The sequence below is a fragment of the Papio anubis genome, chromosome 12 (genome assembly GCF_008728515.1).
Source record: "Papio anubis isolate 15944 chromosome 12, Panubis1.0, whole genome shotgun sequence".
Taxonomy (NCBI): Eukaryota; Metazoa; Chordata; class Mammalia; order Primates; family Cercopithecidae; genus Papio; species Papio anubis.
Window position 1 is genome coordinate 67,394,603 of NC_044987.1, and position 24,433 is coordinate 67,419,035.

At 51.3% G+C, this 24,433-nt stretch overlaps 1 protein-coding gene across 4 annotated transcripts in view; it reads left to right on the forward strand.

The window, feature by feature from the left end:
* Positions 1-24,433, forward strand: part of TUB (TUB bipartite transcription factor) — an 88,200-nt gene that overhangs the window by 48,236 nt on the left and 15,531 nt on the right. For 3 of the 4 annotated variants that reach the window (XM_021926124.2, XM_017948665.3, XM_031653305.1), the window contains exons 2-3: positions 23,689-23,740; positions 24,148-24,310. In XM_021926124.2, the coding sequence (XP_021781816.2) occupies positions 23,689-23,740; positions 24,148-24,310 (215 nt within the window). Of the gene's footprint in view, positions 1-15,546; positions 15,664-23,688; positions 23,741-24,147; positions 24,311-24,433 lie in introns of those variants that run through there. The other variant, XM_003910260.5, reaches the window with a different exon arrangement.

The window sequence follows — 24,433 nt, forward strand, 5'->3', positions numbered from 1 at the left end:
AAGAATGGGCACTCTGCAGTTCTCTCCTCTATCCCCAGGGTGTTTGGAGAGTGTCCAGAACCAACAGGTCTGCTCAGATGCTGGACATGAAGTTCCGTGTGGCACACAGCATGACAGCCTTTTCCCCTGCAGGAGCATTACCAGAGGCAGGAAGCATGGAGGTGAAGGGAATTGGAAGGGCCTGGCATGAGTCAGGAATGAGCGAGGATGGGGGCAAAAGCAACTCCGTGCAGTCCAGAGGGAGCTGGCCCCTGTACAGCTCTGCGGCCTATGCCCTGACCCTGATCCCAATCCCAGGCAGTTACTGTGAACAGGGTACTGAGTGATGAACCTCGTTCTCTGGAGGCAGCAGGGCTGTGCAGAGGGTCCAGACAGCCTGGAGAGAGATAGGCCGAAGGTGCCCCAGACTTCCCAGGGCAGCCAGCCTGCTTGGGGCAGTACCGCTCAGGAGCTAGAGGAGTCCAGGATTCTAAATCCCAATCTGTCGCCTGCGAGCCGAAGACCTGGGGCAAGCCTAGCCTGTCTGACTCCTCATGCCCTCTTCGGAGCGCACATCTAGGAAAAGTATAATAACTGCGGGTGTTTGAGGACTTCAGCACTGGTTATGAAAGCAGGTTGAAGAGGTGTGACAAGACCTGCACAAACTCAGCCTGCCAGGTGTGCAGCCCCTGTACTTTGCAAATGACCTCTAGTCCTTGTCACCCTGGGACAACCCTGGATCTTTCTGGACCTGCCTGAATCCTCTGGACAACCTTTGCAGCCTAATACCTTCCCCCAATGCACACACATTCACACACACAACCATCACCGTGTACAGATGGAGCTCCTTCCTCTCAGTAAGTTTCTGACCTCCATCCTGCCTCTCCCGCTCCAGGCAGCTCCACTCCTAGCTCCTGATCTGCTCCCATTCTTCCACTGTCTGGCCTCACCAAATACTGGTCTGTGAAATGGCCTCACTCCGTAAGTCTGACACCAACGAGGTCCGGCTTCTCCAGCTTCTCCAGCTCTTCTGGCTCCCCCCAACCTCCTCCAGCAAGATTTAAAAACAGTCCCTCTTTACTGAGCATGTGAGAGCCGGCACAGGGCATTGTTGCTCCATTTCCTTTCTTGCTAAGTCAGGGTCTAGGAAAGCACCCACAGGGAGTCCTGCAGCCCCGGGTTTGGCCCCTAGCTCTGCTCCTCACGAGCTGTGTGAATTCAGCTGGTTGTTTTACCTTTTGAGACCTGCTTCCTGATCTATAAACTGGAAATAATAATAGTACCTTCTCTCTAGACTGTCGTAAAGATGAAATGGGACTCTATATGCTTTTAGCATGGTGCCTGGCACAGGGTAAGCGTTTAATAAATGTTAGCTACTGTTACTATTTTGTGCCTAAGAAAATACTTACAGTGAATGACAGGAAAAATTCTCCTCATGTATTCACTCAACAAATATTTATTGAACTCCTGTTTTCTTCCAGGCACTGTACTAGGCACTAGGGATACAGCAGGGAGCAAAACAGTGAAAACTCCTGTTCTCAAGGAGCTTCTATGCTGGATTCCACAGCTACACACTCAAGTCTTTGCTGTCAGCCCTCTTCTCCCTTAGTCTGCACCTTCCCCTGAGCCTCTGCCTCAGTCTCCTCCTGGGCTCAGGACTCCCTGAATTTCCCTCTCCTCACGTGTCTTCTCCCGAAGCTCCAGATGCACTTTTCCAGTCACTTGCGATGGGTTGGCCTGCAGACACTCAAACCTGGCACATCTGAACAGTAACTCACAATGCCCAACCCCTTCTCAAACCTGCTATTCCCACTGGGTTCTCTGAGGAGTCACTGTCCAGACCCCTCTTCCTCCAACATGCAGCTCTTCTATCATCATCGCCCCCACCACGAGTAGCACTTAGTGCAGGCACCATGCTAAAAGCTTTTATTAAATCATGGAATCCCTTGACGTCCCTAAAAAGCGTTCCACTTGTTTGCAGATAAGAAAACTGAGATGGAAATGGTTAAACAGCCTCAGGTTACACAGTTAGGCAGAGCCCAGACGAAGAGCCCAGGCTGTCTGGCCTGAGTTGTGCTTTTCCTGCCGCTGTGCTGTCCTGCCTCGGGTCCCATGGGCTTGCCTCAGCTGTACCACTCACCCCAGGCCCCTCCTTGGCGCATCCAGCTCCGCCCTGGGCTATTGAAGAACCTGCTCACTGGTATCTCTGCTTCCCTCTGGCTTCGCCACAGACCCTGCTGCCAAGGCTGCCTATGATCCCCTCCCTCATAGGCAGGATCACTTCCCCAACGCCACCACACCCCTGCACCCCTGCGATTTCCCATTGTTTACAGGCAGCCTGGCCCTGTTCCAGACCAACTTCCCCAGTCCCATATAACGTCTCCAAGACCCTTCTTCCCTACTCATTCCCCACGTGTTACAGCCAGGCAGGCCATCCACCCCAATGCTTTCCTAACTCCCGTGGCTCCCTCGCCCCATCTACCTTTACTGAGCTCTGTATCCTTTAATACCCAGCCTCAAAGGCTGTCTCTGCTGCAAAGCCCTGCCTGGTCCCCTGCCAGACTCCTCTGGCTCTCTCTGCTCTGCCCGCACGGGTCTTCGCCTCTGGCTGGGTTGACTTCATACCGCCTGGGATTATTGTTTGTTGTCTGTGTCCATCTGTGTCCTCCAGTAACCCATGATCTTCACAGGCCAGTGCCCTGTGTTAGTCATCTCTGGATCCCCGTGGCTGATGGGGCTGGGTGCAGTGAGAGCCTCGGGTACTGAAATGAACAGACCCGGCCTACGAGGTCATTCTGCGATTTGGGGCAGGAAAGATCTGAGTTTCTTTCTGCACTTCCATTGAGTCCTGCTGTAGAAACCACAAATGGGGAATGATCGTTGAATCCCAGAAGGCTGAGCAGGAAGGGCTGCTGCAGGTCATTTGTGTTAATTCTTTATCTTTGAAATGTTGGAGTGAGGCCCAGAAATGAGAAAGACGTAGCCCAGGATCACTCCGCAGGGAGGAGTTGTGGTTAGAATTCAGACCCCTGGCTTCTAGCCCAGTGTCCTTTCTGCTTTGCTGAACTATTCCATCTTTTCTTTGCTTTTTCTTTACACAAATCACCTCCTACAATAACAACAATTGCTTATGCTGAAAATCAGCCCAGTCTCATACCTCTGCAACCTCTCTTTGTCCCCTTCCAGATAACCACAGGACACTTTATTTTACACTTTTGTCATAATGATTTTATACTCTCATTTTTAAATTTAGTATTATTTGGGGGGGGTTGGGTAATTAACCCTAAATTCTTGTAGAGAAATTAAGTGCTTAGAGTATATTTCTGGGTTGCTTATTTTCTTCCATTGAAGTTTCACATGAGATTCCTGTCCATCATCACATTGCTTCAGTTGTTGCCACTGTCTATTTTAATATCTAATGGGATTGGTGCTCCTCTCATTAGCCATTATCAGAATTGTCTTTACTTTTCTTACCTGTTTTGTTTTTGTTTTTTGCTTTTTTTTCCTTCCAGATAATCTATACCTGGGTTATCCAGAGGAATTAGGGGCAGATGAGTAGCTTATCTCAGTCTGCCTTAATCCTGGGCATCCACACAGGTCAGCTGAATTGGGCACTCTTAATTCATGGCTCTGAAAATGGAAAAAAATGGCCATTGATTGAGAGAAATAGGCAAAAAAGAGAGTAGTGGTGGCACCAACGCCCTGACTACCCCAAACTCTCACTGTTGCCCACTAATCTGCCATCCTGGGATGTGGGGCAGGATGCCCGCACTGTGTGGGCATGCTGTCACGGGATGGTGGAGCTGGCGTTGCTGATCGACACTAGCCAGCAAGTCAACATGGCCACACTGGCTTTCTTATCACAGAACCCACATTCACAAACCATCTTGGGGCTCACCCTCCTTTCCTTAAATCATCACCACAGGGAAGCATAAAAAATCTCTGTACATTATCACGTTTCAGAATCCCCTTGGAATTTTGCTTCGAACTAAATGAAATCTCATTTAGGAAGAATGTCTTTAAAATAGTCTTCCTATCATACAGAAACACATTAGGAATCTCCATTTCTTCAAGTTCTTTTTATAAATTTCAATTGCATTTTATAATTTTCTTTATATGAATCACAAATCAGTCTCACTGGTATTATTTTAAAACTTTTCATATGTAGTCTTGTACCACTGTAAATGAGATCTTTTTCATTTTCATTTTGCAAATGATAATTTTTTTATAGAAATGTTCTTGGCTATTTTTCCATCTTATTTGGCAACTTTACTGAACTTTCTGATTCTGGGGGTTTTCTTGTTGATTCCCTTACATTTTCTCAGGCCCCGTACAGTAGATCACTTGTAATAATATAAACCATGAGTCCTCCTTTCTAACATAGTAGACTAATGCCTGTTCATCAATGCCCCCCTCAGGAATTTTAAAGAAATACAAGTAGTTGGGGCCTCCTTGGTCCCCACTGAACCATGACTTCAGTCTCAGCCTTAGGGCTTTGGCCTTCGGGTGCAGGGATGGGAGGTGGATTCCAGACCTAAAAGTCTGCAAAGGTAGAGAAAACCTGGCTTCTCTAAAAGCATACCAGTATAGCTGCAGACCAGAAACTTGACTACTTTGTAGGAACTTTTAAAAATTTTGGTCTGTGAGCAAGGGAAGCGAGTGAAGGATTTGAAGCAGCAGGTGCAAGGAGAGATTTGCATTATGAAAAAATCACTCACTGCCATGTGAGAACAGACTGCAGGGGGGCTGGAGGGAAAGGGGGTGCAGATCATTATGTAACCACAGCTAACTCTTACTGCCTGTTTTAAATGGTTTACATATATTAACTATTAAGTCCCCAGGACGGCCCAAGGCATACATGTGGTTCATGGCAGAGCACGTTTGAATTGTTCCTAAGCACTCATCACCTCGACTCTTTTTCACAGAGAGGGTGGGAGGGACTTCAGACCCACTTACGGAGTGCATCCCGAACTGCCATCTGTCTTCTGGGTGTGTGACTGGGTGAGGGATGGGTCTGTGCTCATCACGCATTTTTCATAGGGGTAAGTCTAGCCTGAGTGTTCTCTATGCTGCTGTCCCAGGGAAGTGGGAGTGGGAGGTGAGAAATGTGTATCCTTTTAATGTAAATTTTCAGATGGGGCCCTTGATAATGGAGCTCCAGTGATGTTGGGTGCCTTAGACCTTATCTAATTCAACTCCCTCATCTTATACACTGATACACTGAGGCCAAGAAAATTGGGAAGGCATTTCTCTATGGTCATATAGGAGGCTGGGGACTTAGGCCTAAACTCAGGATTCCTGACATCTAAGACACTAATGGTGTTTTTACATCAAGTGAGAACATGGGCCTACAACATCAGCAAATGTCTGGTCACCTGTAAGGAGCAAGGAGAGTTTTATAAGAGATTTGTGTCCTTCACCAAACTGCTTCAGTTGTCTCTCAGAGCCAGCAGGATGGGGTGGGACACAGTTCAGAATAGGCAGGCTGAGCTGCAGATACGGGGAGCCACAGTATGGCAAAGAGAACTGGGGTGTGTTCGGTGCAGGGACCAGGTAGCTGGGGCAGAGCAGAGGATGACCTGAGCTAGAGGAACACACAGTGGCCTGAGGCCCCTCCCACTGGGGGAAGGGAGACCTCTGAAGTTCATCTGAGGGCCAACCCGACTTGCCTGTCTCCAGGGAGACCCCAGAAATCCTCAGAAATGCAAGGGCTGGGACAGGGCCACCTGGCATGAGATGTCCAGCTCAGAATCCCAGGGCCTCGTTCTGCTAAGCTGAGCCCCCATCCTCAGAGCTCCCGCCCATGCCTTCCTCAGGGTGGAGGTACAGGAAGGAGCCACTCTGCAGCAGTGGAGAGGATGGTGACAGCTCAGCAGACACAGAGACATGGAGAGCAGGTGGGCTGTGATTGGACCAAGGGTCGGGAGAGAGACACAGCGAAGCAAAGGATGCAGAGGTGGAAGGAGGCGGAGGTGGGTACTGCCCCGCAGCCCCACCACCCCTGGGCATGATCTCACCTGAGGAAGGCTAGAAGGAGTCTTCGTGCATCACCTCCTCCAGCCAGAGCTCAGCTTGGAGATGTGGAGGGGGAAGGGACCCTCTTCCTTCCTTCCCTTCCTCCCTCCTAGAGCCCAGGCAGGGCAGCAGTGGTGGGACCACCTGTTCTCACCCTCATCTGTGGTGGGCGGCGGAGGCCCCGTGGCACAGGCCTGGCGAGGCTGAGTAAATCCTTGCTGCTGTGACCACCCACAGTGCTTCTGCTTCCTTCTGTATAATAGCTCCTCGGGGAGCTGCCAGCAATCAATGAGACAATACAAGTGAGCACTTAGCACAGTGCTGGCCCTGTGTGAGGGCTCAGTGAGTGGGAGCTCTTAAGTACTAAATGTTGTCCCATCTCCGTGGTACTTTGGACTTCTAGCACAGCATTCACAGACACACATTCCTTCTCAGTTCAGCCTCACACACTATGTGCAGTAGGCAAGGCATACGTTGTCTCTAATTAACAGATGAGGAAACTGAGGCGAGCCTGGGGAGAGTGGTCTCTGGTCACCCAGTGAGTTAGCAGCACAGAGAGGACAAGCATTCAGCTCCCCTAAGTCTTATGTGTTTTCACGGCTGTGTTTCTTATATAAAATACAAGAATGCTAACACAAAAAACAGTAAAGCAAGAATTCTCACCTTATTTCAGAGTTGAGCAAACTATAATCATCTTCTTTTGTCTCCTAACAGCCCTGCTGTAAAGAGTCAAAATATCAGAGAATGTTTAGTGCTGAAAGGAGACTTAGAGATAATCCCACTCTCTTTCATGAAGCACAGAGAGGGGACATCCTCATTTGAGGTCACACAGTATATTAGCAACTTAGCCAGGATTGGAACCTGGCACTGGCGTTCTTTCCTCTATAGCTGCTGCCTCCATAAGGTCTTGGAACTTTTATTCCCACTTCAGAGTCTGGAAAACTCCAGTCCCATAACACTACCTTTTAGGACTCTGCTTCCTCAGTGGTGGCTCTAGAGTCTGATATTTACGAATCAGCAGCAGCAAAAGGGAAGGGCCATGGAGCAAAATGATGGTGTGTTGGGAGTAATAAACTTTTCAAATAGTTTAAATTGCATTTCAGGGACTGATTCCTCTTGCTGGAGAGATTGGTTTGTGAATTCAGAATAGGATTGTTTAATATGCATTTCACATTTTAAATAATCATGGTTTTCTTAGAGCAGGGAGAAAAACAGGTCAAAAACACAAACTCATAGGCTTTTCTGAAAGGTTACAAAATAAAATGTTCTTTGCTGGAGGATATAAAGGAAATGGCTCTCTGTTTGACAAAGGAGAGGGCTCTGCTAGATAAATCCTGCATTTTTGAATAAATGAAAGCTCTCTTTGTCTCTTCCTGATCAGCTTAATTCCTTGTTGCCTATCTGCAAATCCAATAATGCTGGTGAAACAAACCCCTCCTGGAGGCTGAGCACAGGGGCCTGAGCACTCAGCCTCAGAACCACTCTTTCTATTTATAATCTCAGCCTCTGCTCCCCAGAGAGCTGGGCTTAGATGCCCCATGGGCAAGTGGGCAAGAGGACTTGCTGGGAACAGAAGCTTCCCCGGATCAGGGACACTGTCCTCCAGCCCTGGGTCTCCCTGCCTAGGAAGCACTCAGCAAATGCCTCAGAATAGGTAAAGAACAGACATTACAGTTCAGCATCCTTCCTGCACTTCCTCTGCTCCCTTCCAAGATAAATAACCAGGCTAAGAATTGCAGGTGTTTCTTGCAGCCACTTGGCTTTCATCTTAGTGACACACCATATGACACTAGGCGACTAAGGATATGTCAACTTGTAAGGCATTACTATATATATAATTTTTTTAACCTAATCTATTTTGCACCAATAGTGTGTGTTTATTGTCTGTCTTCTCCAACATTGGGGGTGAGGATGTTGTCTGTGCTGTTCGGGGGTCACTAGGAGGTCTTAGGGGTCAAAGCTGGAGCTAAGAGGAGGTCCAAACACCTGGAAGAAGTGGCCGTCTGGAATGGAGGATGTGGCCCCTAGGGCGGCAAAGCTGAGACAATGGACTGTGTCCCTCACTCTAGGCAACTTTGTATGAGACCATATATGTGGGGCTTTTTTATAGAGCATTATACTTGCCTAAAATATTGTATCCCCATCCCATAAGTCCATTACTTTGTCATTAAAAAATTCTCTATAAGGCTGGGTGCGATGGCTGACACCTGTAATCCTAGTGCTGTGGGAGGCTGAGGCAGAAGGGTTGTTTGACCGAGGAGTCCAAGACCAGCCTGGGAGACACAGCAATACGCAATCTCTAAAAACATTTTTTAAAATTAGCCAGGTGTGGTGGTTCACACCTGTAGTCCCAGCTACTCCGGAGGCTGAGGCAGGAGGATCACTTGAGCCCAGGAGTACAAGGCTACAGTGAGCTACAATAGCGCCAGTTATACTCCAGTCTGGGTGCAGAGTGAGACCTCATCTCTTTCTTTTTTTTTTCTTTTTTTTTGAGACAGAGTCTCGCTCTGTCACCCAGACTGGAGTGCAGTGGGGCAATCTTGGCTCACTACAACCTCTACCTCCTGGTTTCAAGTGATTCTCCTGCCTCAGCCTCCCAAGTAGCTGGGATTACAGATGCCCACCACCACGCCCAGCTAATTTTTGTAAGTTTAGTAGAGACAGGGTTTGCCATGTTGCCCAGGCTGCTCTTAAATTCCTGGCCTCATGTGATCCACCCACCTCAGCCTCCCAAAGTGCTGAGATTACAGGCGGAAGCCACCGTGCGAGGCCGACCCTGTCTCTTAAAAACAAAAATTCCCCATAAAGGATGCTTAGTGATCCATCCTGTGAACATTGAATTATTTACTTAACGGAGTCCTAATTAATAGACATTTTGTTTATCTTCCCCCAACCAATTTCCCCTGTTAGCAATAAAGTTTCCATCAGTATCTTTGTATATAAACTGTTGACTTCATTTTCAATCTCCTTTGACTAGTTTTCTAGAACAGGAATTAATGAGTCAAAGGGCTAAGGCGCCCATCATCTGGTTTTCTCTGGAGGAAGGTAGTTTTCTGGACTCTACAACGCTCATCTGCCTGAATCTGAATTTGAACTCTATTACTTCTTATCAGTGTGACTTTCAGCAGATTATATATAACCTTTTTGTTGCTTCATCTGTAAAGTGGGGATTATAATAGTACCTACATTGTAGTGTTGCTCTGAGGATTAAATGGGAGAAGTCATGTGTAATTGTTAAGTTGAATAGGCATAGGCATGACTCATGAGATGTAATCATAAAGCAAACTTTATTTTTGTCCCCCACAGTCTCTTTAAATTTATTCTGTAGGGCTCTTTTCCCTTCTAAAATTATATTAAATTTAGGGTAAGTCCCATGACTTTTCTGGCCAGTTTCAGGTAACCAGAGGTTGTCTTGTCAGTAATTAATGCATCCTGTCTGTTGTAATAAAAAAAAAATCTTGAAACATCAGAGTTACACCATCTCTTTCCCAGCACAGTCTGCTGTAGGCCAGCTGCCTGAGGGGAGCTTGGACATGACGGTCCTGACCCTTTCCAGGGTCCAAGGTGGAGTGGGAGGGAGGTAGGAGACAAGATGGGCGGGAAAGGTCTTCAATGACTGTACTCTGATGAGTTGGTGTCCTGTTGTTCTCTGGGCCCTCTCTCCCATTGGGGTGTTTTTGCAGGTTGGTGGAGACCACCCCATCACTGGAGTCTCATCCTGCACCTCCCTTGATGAGGGTGATACTTTCTCCCCATAGCCGATCCTATGGTTTCTTTCTCAGGCTCTGGGAAACCCGGTCTCCCTCGGTGTCACTTCCTCCCTTGGAGGCGCCCTCTTGGCCTGGATCTAAGACAGTCACATCTGGCTCTCTTGCTGGGTCCCACCTCTGTCCACAAGAGACACTCACGTGTGCTTTGCCCTGCAAACCAGGGAGCACAGGCTGATCCCGAAGCAGCAGCACTCTTGCTGCTCTTTGGATTTGTCCACTGTGGCACCAAGACCGTTGTGGCCACATATCAACTGACTTAGGGGTTTCCTCAAGGCCCCACTCTGTGGCTTTGAGGTGAAGATGATAGCACCCTGCACCCCTCCCATGTATTAGGGATCATTTGACCCCAAAGGCTCTCTCTGAAATTCATTCTAAACCTCCAACAACCCTTTTTTCAGCCTCTCTCCCGTTTTGTATATATTAGCGATGGGTGTCAGCTAACGGCATGGATCCAGGTTTTCGCCACCTCTTTTCCAAGAGGTGTACCCCACTTCACTTTGGAATGTGGTATGTGTTCATTTGGACCCCCAAGTGGAGCCTAGACTGGAAGCATCCCATCTCATCCTCCCATTGCCATATTTGTCTTTATGAAACACACAGAGGAGCACCTGGCATAGAGCATGCACTCAACAAATGATAGCTGTGTATGATCCAGGCTCACAGGCTCTCTAGTTACATTTACCTCATAACCATTCGATCTGGTTTTATTCCTATTACTTTGTTTTATGCCCTATGCGTTCTATGTTTCCTATAGATTATGCTTTTGTGTATTTGTGTGTGTGGAAATGATTTGCTATTATTTTCAGCAGTGATTTGGAAAATAGGCATTGCTTTTAATTTTACTAGTGGTTGACCTACATTTTTTTTCAGACATTGTAAGCCTGTTTATCTCAATCATCAGCAGTAGTGCAATGGTCTTTGTGCATTCTGCAGTTATTTAAATGGGAATTACAGAGGGCTTTATCTGGCCACCCATACTTATGCTACCATCTTGCCATGATGTCTACCCACAGCTTCAAAATGGCTGTGGGTAGGGCTGTTTTACCCTGTTTTAGGGCTGGCTCATCTTTGTCCTGGACTTTACTCATAGCTGTCTAGCAGTTTTCCATACCACTAGCCTTGTCTCCCTCAATCCTCCATTCTGCTCCCAATTATTTCTTTCTAAAGGTTAAATCTGGGCAGATTATTCTTGGCTTAAAACCCTCTAGTGGTCCCCCATTGGGAACCACATCCTTAGAATAGAGTCTATAGGATTTTTCCGAACTATAGGATAATTCTAAACACCCTAGCTTGATGTTCAGGATGACATATGATCTGGCCCTGCCTTAACTTTCTAGGCCCATTTCCTGCCACACCGAACCATTCACCTATTGGTTGAATGCTGCCATGCTGGTTTGCACCTTGGTTTTCGAGTGCATTGGGCATGTACTCTCATGTCTCCATATCTTTGCTCATGTCATCCTCTCTGTCTGTAAGGCCCTTTGGTAAAAGACCCTAGCACAGTGTCCGCTCAATTGTAGAATCTCAGTAACTGTTAAGTTTCCCCCTTCCTTTGTTATCAGCTTATCAAAATCCTATTCATCTTTCAGGGCCCAGCACAACCATCATCCTTTTCTACTCTTGGGAAGGCTTATCCTAACCTGACCTCCCCTCTTCTAGGGACTTTCATTGACTGCCTCTTTTCTGTGTCTCCTCACCCTCAGCATGTTGTATACCTGTGTTGTAACACCAACACCTTAATGTGGGGTACAGTTATTATTTCTTCCTATCTCCTTTGCCAGACCGAAAGCTCCCTGAGAGCAGCCATGCACCTGACCCCCACTAAGGCCACTGCAGCCCTGCATCAGCCTTCGAGGGGCTAGTTGATGTTTGATTGATTTGAATTGGCTTCCTCAGACTGCAAGGTCACAACGCCAAGCCACCAGGCAGGACTCAATCTGAATGGATATAATTTATCATTCATATCCCTTTGCTTCCAAAATTGACTAGCGATGGCCCACATTCAATAAAAAGTCACATTAAGTATAGCACATATAAGACTCCACATAGGTGGCTAAGTGCCAAAATGCTAACCTTCTTCCCTGGGTGAGCTGATCCTGCTGAGGCGGGGCGGGCGGGGGAGAGGGGTGGTGGCCCTGGGGTCCTCAAGCTAGGGTGGCAGATGCGAGGGTCTCTGTTGGGCCACTTCACTCCCCATGCATTCCTTCACTCCCCCTCACAAACATTTCATCACCACGTTTGAAAATGCCTAAAATGCAAACAGGATGATTTAAATTCATAGCAAATATCTTACCCTTGCAGGATTTGGGCAGGTAGTGAGGGAGGCATGTTGGGATTGCTGTGTGGTGGTGTTTCAATCGAGATAACCTTGCTCCTGGGGCTAAATTTGAAAAGCTTATGCCCTTCTTCAAGGGTCACTGTTATAGTGCAGTTGTAAAAATATAACTTTAACCGTGGCCTAGTATAATATTCATTATGTGACTTTCTGGAGTAGCTTTTGGATAGAAGCCAAGGGCATAAACTTAAAATGTCAACCACGGAAGCCATTTGAGTGGAAAAACCCATCATGCATTCTGAGTTGAATGTTAACACTCATGCACTCCATAGAACTGGAAGAAGCACACACATCATTCCCTTGCACGCGTACCATCCAACAAATGTTCTTGTGCAGTGCTGTTCAGACTGCAGAGCCATCTCCACACACATACACACACTTCTGCATACACTGAAACAGTCCCACTGCCCCCAACTTCCCATGCACACACATTCATGCATACACTGGCACACAGTCCCACTGGCTTTCACACAACCTATGTGCATACACACATGCACACACATACACACTCATATTCATGTATACACTGGCACTCAGTCCCACTGGCTCCCCCATATCCCATGCACACACATGCAAATGCACACACATACACACTCACACATACTGTGTGCAATGGCACTCAGCTCCCTCACATGTACACACACTCACACTCATGCATACACTGGCGCTTAGTCCCACAGTTCCCCCACATCCCATGTACATATGTGACTTCTGCAGAAAGACACTTGGAAAGCCATCTTATTTCTGCACCTCACTCTGCCTCCAGATTTTGCTCCCTTAGGACAGAGCCTAAACTGTCTATTTAATAGATTCAATTACTCCAGGCTCCTGAGACCTTCCAACTTAATTCTGATTGCTTTAAGGTGTCAGGTAATTTGGGAATAAAGGCAGGAAAACAGCTTCAAATTCTTGAAGGGAAAGTCTTTTAGACTCTAGTTGTCTCTGACATGGTAGCTACTAATTGCAACTCAGGAAGAGGTGGCCTGGAGGGCGGGGCCTCCAGGGGTCAAAGCTTCTGATCTCGAGGCAAGGTTCTGTCCTGAAGAACAGAGGCCTCTGGGCAATGCTTTGCTGCTCCATTGCGGTCTCCAGGGTAGGGACCAATCTCTGCTGCCCTTCCTGGGAGGCCAACAAAGTCCAGGCCAAGCGACCCAGCAGGCAACAAAACAACCCTGCTTTCTGCATTCTGCACCCCACTCCCAGGTGTTTTATTTTGTCTGCTGTCTGTCCCCAGTGACAGTGGTAGCTCTTGGAAGTTGATAAATGATAAATAATCAAAGGTCACAGTGTTCAGACAGCATCAATGTTGTGCCAGACAGAGATGGGTCTGACTTGTCCTGAGCTCCAGAAGCCTGGAGAGAGAGGCTGTGTGTGTGTGTGTGTGTGTGTGCACGCGCATGCATGTGTGTAGGTGTGTGTGTGCATGTGTGTAGGGGTATGTGTGTGTGTACACTGCATGAACTGTGATAGGCCGAAAGGAGATTGAGGGTAAGTGCTGTAGACCTAGACCTTTTGTGTGTGAATGCTAGCTTCATCATTGACCAGCTGTGTGACTTTGGGCAAGATCCTTGCCTTCTCTGTAACTCAGTTCCTTTGCTGTAAAATGGGTATGATAATGGTGCCTACCTTCTAGGGTGGCTGTGAGGATTAAACGAATTATAATATGTATGTAGCACCTAACACAGCTCCTGACGCCCAGCAAATCCAAATATAGTGGTTACTGTGTTTTATGTATATATATATATATATATATATATATATTTTTTTTTTTTTTTTTTTTTGAGACGGAGCCTCGCTCTGTCGCCCAAGCTGGAGTGCAGTGGTGCGATCTTGGCTCACTGCAAGCTCTGCCTTCTGGGTTCACGCCATTCTCTTGGCTCAGCCTCCCCAGTAGCTGGGACTACAGGTGCCCGCCACCACGCCCAGCTAATTTTTTGTAGTTTTAGTAGAGACAGGGTTTCACCGTGGTCTCCATCTCCTGACCTCGTGATCCGCCCGCCTCGACCTCCCAAAGTGCTGGGATTACAGTTGTGAGTCACTGCGCCCGGCCGTGCTTTATAATTATTTTGGGCAAGAGAAGGCAAGGCTGAAGGGCTGGGAGAGTCCTGGGGTGGGGGTCTGGCTGTGGCCCCAGGGCAGCAGGATGAGCCCCCTCGCTCAACCCACTTGGTTGTTCTCACATTCTCTGCGGGGCAGTCCTGACCGCCTGTTTATCATCAGAAGATCCCCGCACAACACTCTTATGGCGCAGATGGTGGGGCAGAATCCAGGATGCACATGAGGACGCCCACGGGGCGTATGGGGGCTGTACCCCTCCGCAGACCTCTCCCTGATCACCTGCTCCACACGCTGCTGCTCCTTGCTTCCGCTCGCCCTGCTGTGGGTCCTCTACCTTCTCAGTGTGCCATGCCTTGCATTCAAGCTGGTCCCAGTCACAGCCAGGACTTCCTCAGCGCGCAGAGACTTTCAGATGATCTTTGTAGAGGTTTTTGCCTCCGGTTAACTGCGCCCCCTAGGAAGGGCTTTGGAGTACACAGATCACAGAACAGTTTCAGCTCCACCACTTCCTAGCTTTACGGCCTTGGGCATCTCAGCATTCCTATTCTCTGGGTTATAGGGATAAGGTGTTTGTCTCTCAAGGCTACCGTGGAGATTTCATATTAGAAATTTGCAAGGGCTGGGAATGCAATAGACAGTAAATGCTCCCCTTCCCTTGACGCTATAGCTTAGATGGGAGGGAGCCGCTGCTGAGGAAACACCTCCTTAACCCAAAGACAGAGGGTTACCCAGGCGCGGGTGTGGGAACTCGGAGGTGGGGGTGGGGGAAGGTCAACCTCCACGCTTCGGCCCGGAGGGTCCCCGCCTCTTCCTGCACGACTGGATTCCTCCTCCATCCCCGCCCCGGGCCGGGTCCCTGTCCCCACCAAATCCGCGCATTGGTTTCCCATCCCATAGCGGAGATAGGTAGGGCAGGTACATAGGGAGGTGTTCGAATGATCCCCGTTTCACAGAAGACGAAACTGAGGCTGGGAGGCCTGGGGACTGGCTGCAGCGCCGCCGTTAGCCGAAGGTGGGCGCTGGCGCGGTCACGTGCACGGTGCGTGGATCGCGGCGATTTCGCGGGAGGGGGCAAGGCCGCTCCGCAGGCCCAGAGCCGGCCGGGGGGTGGGGTCTCCGAGGGCGGGGCGGGGCGAGGGAGAAGGGGCGGGCGGTCGGTCGCTGCCAAGCAGTGCTCCCGCCTTGGCGCCAGAGGGGCGCGGGACAGTGCGGTTGGCCTCCCCGCCTCCACGCGCGCGCACGCCCCGCGCACTCCCGCCGCTTCGCCCATCTCGCCGCGCCGCGCAGGCAGCCGCTCGCAGAGCCAGCAGCCCGGGCCCTGGCTTGCAGCGCGGGCCTCGGCGGGGCCCAACGCCCCGGCCCGGGAGGATGCGGCCCGGGGCGGCCCGGGAGCTGAGCAGGGCCCCCGCGCCGGCCCCACCGGGCCCCGGCCTCCAGAGCCGCAGCCACCGCCCCGCCCCCGAGAGACATGACTTCCAAGCCGCATTCCGACTGGATTCCCTACAGGTACGCGGGCGCCGGGCTGGGGCGCCCACCACCCCCGACTCGGGACGTGAGCTGGCCCGGGATACGCGGCCGGGGCGCAGGGCACCGCTGCCCTCCCCACCTATCCCAGCACTGGGGCGCGGGTTGGAGTCGCTGGTCTTTCCTCCCTCAACTTTGAGGGCCCCTGTGGACTGATCCCGCCTGCCCCGCTCCACCCGCTTATCTTCCAGGGTTGCTGGAAGGGGCCTGTGTGGGCCTTGTTGGGTCAGGCAGCACCATGTGGCCGCCTGCGGAGGGAGCCCACACTGCTCTGAGCCCCCTCCTAGGCCCAGCACCCCAGTCACACGCCTGTGTTGGGTGCGCGCACACGCTCATACATCTGCACGCATGCACCCACAGGACGTCCGAGCTTTGGGCCAAAGACGCTGCTGCTGGTCGGTTCACACTCTCAAAGCATGGATCCGTGAAGACAGTTATTCTGAACCAAGACCACACCAGTGGTCATATGGACATGCACCCGTATATTCTACACACAAGAATTCTTGGGCTCACAAAGACACATGCCTGCATATCTGTGCGTGTCCACCTGCTGTATCTGGAGAATAACTGACACCTGCTTCTCACTCACAAGTGCTACTCAGTCCTTTTCAGACACTGAATAATCTACTTGCTAGCAGGCACACACCAGCTCACAGTACATAGAACTGCCCTCACATGCACAAAAGCACTCAAGAATCCAGGCACACGCAGGGAAGCCCATCACTCTTTGCTGCCAGGCACTGTGGTCTATCTCAAGGATGACTGGACTTTCCCACTTGCGTGGGAAGGGGGCAGGAAGGTGGTCTCTGGGGGCCCTCACAGGTGCAGGCCTTTCCCTATCCGCTCTACTCCATTCTCTCTATTACCAGGGAAAGGAGCTCATCGCCATGGTAGCGCCAGATTCTTGGCCACCCATTGGCTCCTTGGTTGCCATGGGCTACGGGGCTGTCTCTAGGCCTCCTAGAGGGACGTGTGTAAAAAGGGTGCTGGACTCCTAAGGCCTACTGTGTTATTGGGGACCCAGGTGCACGTGCTAGCGGACGGCAGGATCAGATCCTCAGGACCTGCCTTGTAACACAGCCTGCTCTCTGTTAGAGCCTCATACCAGTCACTGACAGAAAATAGTTCTGACAGGGCTCTTCTCTGAGTCTGTCCAGACAGCGTCCCAAATAGAAACTAGCTGAAACCGCCCAAGGCTTGTTAAAAGCAGATCCTTCTGAAAACAGGCACGTGGCTTGGGAACTCAGGGTTTCTCTTGAGAATTTTTACCTCTAATCTCAGCTCCTGTGGGGGATTCAGGGGTTTCCAGGTTATTTTGTGTTTCTCCCCACCACCACCAGCAACACACACACGTGCCCACATGCAAGTCACCCATAGGATCTCCTGCAGACTCACACGGATCAGGGAGCTGTTTCCATCATGGAACCAGGGACTGGGGCTGCGCTAACTCAGGAGAGCTGCTGCCCCGGACAGACTTCCATGCTGGGGCACAGGTAGTTTCTGGAGGATCCTGGCCTTTCTTGGCACATGTGGGCTGAGGACCTTCTAGAAGACAGTGCAACCCCACAGAGTGTCATCAACCTTTTCTAGCCACGCGGCAGAGGTGCCTGGGCAGGGCCTGTGGGCTGAGTGGACTCCGGTGCTGTGGCAGTACCTGTGTGTGGGGGTCCAGATGGCGGGGTGGTGGCCATGGACTGAGGAGGGTGGGAGGGGCAACACTTGTGACTGTGGAGATGATGGCGTATTTAGGATCTGGCAAACTGGAGGTGGGCCAGGCCAAGACATGGTTCTAGGAAGCTTCTCCCAGGGAGCCAGGGACTAAAGCAACTTGTAGAGAGTGTGCAGGGGTCTTAGAGAAAATCTGCCTCAAACGGAATGGCTTAAGCCTATTCCTGGGAAAGGTGGCCCAGGAAGGTAGAATTGTCTTAGGAAATGACTGTTCTAGCAAGTGCCTAGGGCCCTGGCATCCTTCAAGGAGTGATTTGGCACTTGCCCCAGCCTAGGTCCAACTACTGTCTCCCCTCTACCCCCATGCCTCCAATTCCTTTCCTGGGCCGCAGACTCAGCCCTGAAGCATAGAATTCTGCCTCCCTGGAAGCCTGGCCCCAAGGAGCATCTCGACACCCTTATAGCCCTGCGCTGCTTGCTTTCCCCATGCCTGTCACCCCGTCTCCTCGTTCTATTGTAGAGGGGGCAGTGTGTAGCTGGAGGCAGGCTATGTGAACAGTTGCCAGGATCCCCCCTGCCCTGCTGGGGTCTTTCTGGGCACACACTGAGTGTGGGAAAGCACTGGACTTGGGGTGTAGACTTCCGAAATGAGAGACTTGGGCTGAGAGGAGGAGATTCAAATTGCTTCTTGCATTAACTGGGCTGCTGATTGCAGTCAAAGCCACATGCTGTCTGATCACAGAGAAAACTGGGGCAGAAGACAGACAAAGCATTTTACTTGCAGATGGGAGTGGGGGCAGGGAGTGGCACGCATGTGATTTGACTGATGTGAGGTTTCCCTAATGTCACAGCATGTCAGAACTGGTATGTGGCGTTTGGTTTTGGGAGAGAGGTGTTGGCTGGCTTCTTGCTAGTTCTGCTGGTGAGGGTTTTACTCCCTCTCTAATGGTTACACCTTGCATTCCCTGGGCCCAGCTTATTTTCTTTAGAGAAATGATAGTTGGTGATAATCTTCTTATGGGTAATTTTGGCTCAGTGTATAATGATCATGGATTAATCTCACATTCTGACTTCAAAGGGAGCCATTGAGTTTATAAAGTTTAACAATTGGAATTTTTTTCTTTTGTTTCTTTCTATTAGTACTAATAATTTCTAATTCTGCCAGTTTCTCTTTACCTGTGTTCTTGAGGAATATTAAATGCCCTTAGTACATTGACAGCCTTTGATAAGTTGGAAGTGGAGTGGGAGAGTCAGGAAGGACTAAGGCCCACGGCATACTGGAGGACCATGCTGGGTGCGATTGGGGTGGCCCTGTCCTCGGTGCCCTTGTCTTCATGGTCCTGAGGCCATTGCCTGGTGTTTCTCTCACTTGGTCACGAACTAATTGAGAGCAGGGAACTTATCAGGTTCCTGGTTGTGTCTGCAGCACAGACAAGACGTCCACTTCTTTGAATCAAAGTGGCATCCCCGGATAGCCTCTAGGGCTTCCTTGGCTTTCCCAGCCCCATACCTGGGTTCAAAGCACACCTGAGGGATACAGTACTCTGGCACCACCATGGGGCCTCCTGTAGCACTGCTTGAAAAGCACACTGTAGGTCACAGAAAGAGAATCTCAGGCTGGAAGAGCCCTTACAGGTCATTTAGTTCGCAGTGTGGATGCTCCCTATGGCATCCCTGCCACACGGCCTCCGATCAGATGGCTGTGACTTTTAAGTTCTTCCTTAGGTTGAACCTAAGCAAGTCTCTGGGTTTCCCCTCCTCCTGGCCCTTGTTAGGATCCTCCCACCACTTCCTCACTTTGTTTTCTAGGGAGTAATGGGACTCCTGACTCCTTCAGTTCTGCTGCTAGGTTCGGCCTCCGAAGTGCCCTGGGCACTTGGACCCACCACTTCACTTCTGGCGACAGTCTTATAACAACTCCCTGATTTTCTTGTTCTTTAGAGATCACCAGCTGTGGCTCATGGTCGCATTTGCATGGCTGAGCATTAGAATCATCCATGGCACTTGCTTTTACAAAGAGAGAGAGGAGTGGGTTGATTCTGGGGGATGTTGCTCAGCAGTTCTGAATGACCGAGTCAGGGCTTAGTCCCTCCAGCAGTTTGAATGCACCTGGTAAATTTGGGAACTGCTGGCTGGAATAGAGATGGTGCATCTTGGGAGGCTGGAACTCCTGTGAGCAGTGTGGTCCTCTCCCTTCTGGAGCCACGCTGGTTCCCACTGTATCCCAGTAAGTTGCCAGGCAACAGAAGCCACAGATCTGGACTTTCCGAGGATCCGGCATTGGGCACAGGGTTGCAGCCAGCTGCCCTGGCGGCCTTTCCTCTCCTGACAGCCCACATCTCTGATTTCCTGGGTCCAGCAGCGGTAGCTTCCACTGTGACTGAGGGGAAAGAATGAGGGCAGGAAGAGGGGAGAGTGAAGTGAACATGGGAAGTGTGTCCAGAGGGTTGGGTCTGTCCCTAGATTCCCTGACCCTTGGGCCTCTGGTTAGCGCTGGTGGAGTAGCTGGAGCCTGTAAGGTAGAGTCTACGAAGAGAGGGAGGGAAACAGGCTAGAGGATGTTGGCCGTGTGTGCTTTTCCAGGGCACAGAATTGTCCTTGTGTCCCTGCCCCCTGTTGTCAATCGTGGTTGACTGCTCCGATATCCGTGGGGTGCCTTGGGGGAAGTGAGTGGATGTAGAGGGGCGGGCTCCCTCAGAGGTGAAGCTGCTGTCTTGTTGGTGCTGGCCAGAGCGGATGGATTTGTGGACGCTGAAGCCTGGGTTTCTCTGACCCTACTGAGCCAGTGGCTTTTCTGAGCCTCCCTGTTCAGGCCCCCAGCAGGAGGCGCCGGTGATGGAGGAGCCTCCAGGGTCAGCTGAAAGACCTATCCATCAGCGCCCTGTCTCCCGTCTGAGTCTCCTGGCGGGGCTGCAGCTGGCAGCCTGGGCTTGGCAGTTATTCCATAATTGGAGCTGAAGTCATTAAAAAGCCATTACTGTCTCCTTGTGTGGTTATGGTTTAGTGCAGCTAGAACAGTGCCCATCAGAAACAGGCAGGCTGGGGAAGTATCGGTGAGAAAGGAAGATGCCTTAGGAATGGTGCTGGGGTGGAGATGAGGAGGAAGGGCCATCTGGGTGGGGGTGGAGAAGGGAACTGGGCCTGCTGAGGAAGCCAGGGGAGCTTTTGGTTCTGCTCTTCCTGGAGACAGCCATCATGGTTGCCCTTGGTCTCCACAACAGCTGCTGTTGGCTGGGGATTCTTTGTTATTCACCAGGGGGAGTTGCTGTGCACTTGTCCACTAGGAACACCCACCTGGTACAAGCTCGTCACTGCTAGGTAATCGTGGTCCACCTCGTCCCCTTGCGGCTCTTCTAGAAACACTGCTTTACCAGGAGTCGTGCCCACTGTCAGAGCCTCCCCATTTTAGTGAATTTAGTGTAGACCCTCCTAGCTGGGTCTTGCTCAGCCAGGCACAGGTGGCTTCTCCCCAGTGGCCGCCTCCCAGCTGTGCATGCTCCTTTCCTTCTGTGTGCTTGCAAATGCCTGCCGGTGGGTGAGGTGGTAGGCGGCTCTCTAGGTACTTCGGGGATATCTGTTTCTGGAACTTCTTTTCAGAAGCCTAACCCTTGTGTTCATCCATCTTTCTCTGAAGGCCAGTGGTTAAGTCCTTTCTACGTGTAATCTTACCTAGTAATCAGTGTTACCGAAGCCTGTGGCTCTTTATCATTCTCCCCCATCAGGAAATGGAGGTAGAGGCAGAGGAGGAGAAAGGAATGTTTTCATGGAAAGCAGCCTCCTGCCTCCGGCATAACTGTGCGTAGTCCATGGCAGGGGACGGGGGCCTATGGTAGGGAAACGTGCCCCATGCATGGATGAGAGCATTAGAAGGCGCTGGGCAGTGAGGCCACTATAGCTGCAAATACCTTTTGTCATTGAGCAGCTGCTGTGACCCAGCATTTCCGGAGGTGGCATTGCTGATGTGAGTCTCACCTCTCAGCTGGATGTCCCCTTTTCTAAATGACTCTCGATGTGAGCGTCAGCACCATGGAAGGCATCTTCTTTGTCTTGCTCAGCCAAGCCCAGGGCTGGGGATGGCCCAGGTGACTGCCCCGTCCCTGCCCTTTGAAAGTGTGAGTGGCTTGCGACTACCTAGAAAGCTGTGGAATGGCCCCTCCTGCTGGCATAAAGGGAAGCCAGCACTGTCTTGTGGAGGTTGCACAGGGGCCAGGCCACTGGCTCATGACAGTGGGGTTTATAGCTGCCCTGTGCCCAGGCACAGAGCTTGGCAAGTGGAGCACAGTTAGATTCAAGATCCTGTTGCTTCTGTCAGCCAGGGGCCATTGTACAGAGCTTAGACTGCATTTTTCATGTGTGTGCTGAAAGTTGTGATGCGTATGCACTGCACGTGTGGCTGACCATGGGGGACACTGGTGTCCGGGTCTGACCCTTTCAAGTCCATCTGTGGGCAAATGCTTTGACTTTGCTTATTCAGTCAGGCTGTTGGCTTGAGCTGTAGAGACAGGGGAGGGTTGTAGCCTCTCAGGCCTGGCAGGGCCCTGAGGCATTTTGTGCCCTGGTCCTGAACCCTTTCTTCAGAAGTCTTCACTGCAGTCCTCCAGCCTGGGTGCGTGCCTTCTGCGATGGGATGCCCACCCTTTCAGCCAGCAGGAATATTTAGAGACCTGGTTGCATCCTGTGGTCCTGGCAATGCCTTCGGGGAGCCCCAAATGCAGCTGTGCCCTCTTAGGCAGATGGGCTGTTTCAGGAAGACCGAGGCCTGGAAGTATGGCTCTTGAGCAGTGTTTTCTCCTGTGCTCTGGCAGCTGAGGGTTTGGTGAATGAGGCTGTTCTGCACAGCCCCAGATCACAGTTGGGGTTCCTCAGGCATGCAGAGCAGCCCGTGGGTACCAGGAAAAGCCTTCCCAGCTGTCAAGTAGGCAGGACAGCTTCTAGTTAAAAACATGCATAGTCCTCATAGATGGTGGCCAAGGTGGTGGGCGGTGGGCAGTCTGTGATATGGGGGCTTCCTTCTACCCTCTGACTGGCTCCCTTGGAGATGTAAGTAGTTTAAGGCTCATGTAGGTCAATGAATGTTCCAGCTAGAAAGGGCTAGCCATCAGGAGGAGGTGAAAGTGACTTCACTTTGTCCTCAGGGTGATGTGACCTCATGTTTCACCCTTACACTCACACTGCACTCACCTTCATACAAGCACACCCACTTCTTCACAGGTGTCTGCATGCATGTGTGCACACACACGAGATATTCACACACTTCCTTATGGCCTCGCACAAACCTAATGCACTCGGGCATGCCTGTGCAGGTACCCGCACACAGTATGGTTCAGGGGCAGCTTCAGAATAACTGGGCCAGGGCCGCCTGGGGCTTCCCAGAGCTCAGATCCTCAGGCTCCAACCTCACCCCATGCAGCTGCCCACACCTTGGCCTTTGTAGCATTTGGGCCTAGGTCTCATGCATGTGTCTCTGGCTAGCCAAAAGCCAAGTGGTTTGAGTTACCAGCTCCCTACTTGTGCCCTGACTTCCTCAGAGGCACGGCCAGTCTGGGTGAGATGAGGCTCCCTGTCCCAAGACTTGTGGGGCTCAAGGATTTGATGTCCCCCGGGCTGCCTGTGCCATGTCTACAGCCTGGGAAGGACCTGGTGGCTGGTTGCTGGGCTGTACATTGATGTGTTGTGTCCACCCTGCAGACAACTCTGTGTGGCCCAAGCCCTGTACACTGAGGGACTGGTTAGTCTCTTAGCTTCATTCTCTCAAATGAGAAGGAAGACCCTCTGCCCTCTTTAAGTGGGGAAGGGGAGTAGACAAAGTCAGCACTCTATTCTGCCCACTTGGAAAGCTAGGAGTTTGCTTTGAATGGATGGGGAAAGGGTCTGTCCCAGAGGACCGCAGCCTCCTCTAGAATGGTGGAAAGGAGGGGAAAGGCTGGGGCTGGTGAGATCCCAGTAGGCAGCCGGAGGGAGCAGCCCCCTGGGTTTGTCTGAAGCCTGGCCTTGGACCTGGCTTGTTGCTGGGATGCCTCTGGATAGTTTTCCTGGATCTCAGTCAGGCTTGGCCCTGCTCAGGGATCTGAGGGGAGGGTCTCATCCAGTACTTACTGGGGTGTGCTTGGGGAAACAGGGGTTCTAGCAGGATTCCAAAGTGGCAGCTCAAGCCCTTTTGGTTCAAGCTGGTTTCAAGATGGCAGGCTCCACCCTTCCTCCTTCTACCATGTGGGCTCACTGAGTCCCAGAAGCCATGATGGGATGGGTTTAAAGAGCCCAGATATGCTGGGGTTGGGCTCTGGGATATATCCTGGCACCTCATGGGCAAGCCCTGAAAACCCCTCTTTCGCTCTGCAGTGTCTTAGATGATGAGGGCAGAAACCTGAGGCAGCAGAAGCTTGATCGGCAGGTGAGTAGGCCTGGGGCTGGGTGGAAGGGAAGAGTCTGGGCTGGGATCTCCAAGGGCAGAGGGGCAGGGCTGTCCATCTTCCCTGGATGATCCCGTCTGACTGGGGAATGGGATTCCCATGTGGAAGAAGAGAGGTGCACTCTCTCCCAGCTCAGCAGTAACCCTGCACGGCACATGGGCTTCTACCCCTCAGGCAGCTGGGTGACTGCAGTTGGAGAGCTGCCTGTGCTGTGATCCTGTCAAGGCAGCCACCTGGACCCTGTTTTGCCTCCTTTTCCTGGACCCCAAGTCTTGGGGTTCCAAGGACATGGGGCCTTGGCCCAAGGTGGGCTGTGGACCCACTGAGAACTGGGAGCCCTTCCTTCCTGGTGGAGGCAGTGGGTCAGCCAAGCTCTCTGCCTCCATAGCGGGCCCTGCTGGAGCAGAAGCAGAAGAAGAAGCGCCAGGAGCCCCTGATGGTGCAGGCCAATGCAGATGGGCGGCCCCGGAGCCGGCGGGCCCGGCAGTCGGAGGAGCAAGCCCCCCTGGTGGAGTCCTACCTCAGCAGCAGTGGCAGCACCAGCTACCAAGGTATACCTTGCCTGCCGCCCCACATCCTGTCACTGCTTCGGGGAGCCCCTCACTTCCTGCCCACCGTGTGGGGCTGGACCTGATGGGGGATGCCCAGGCTGTGTGTGGCTTCTAGCCCAGGCA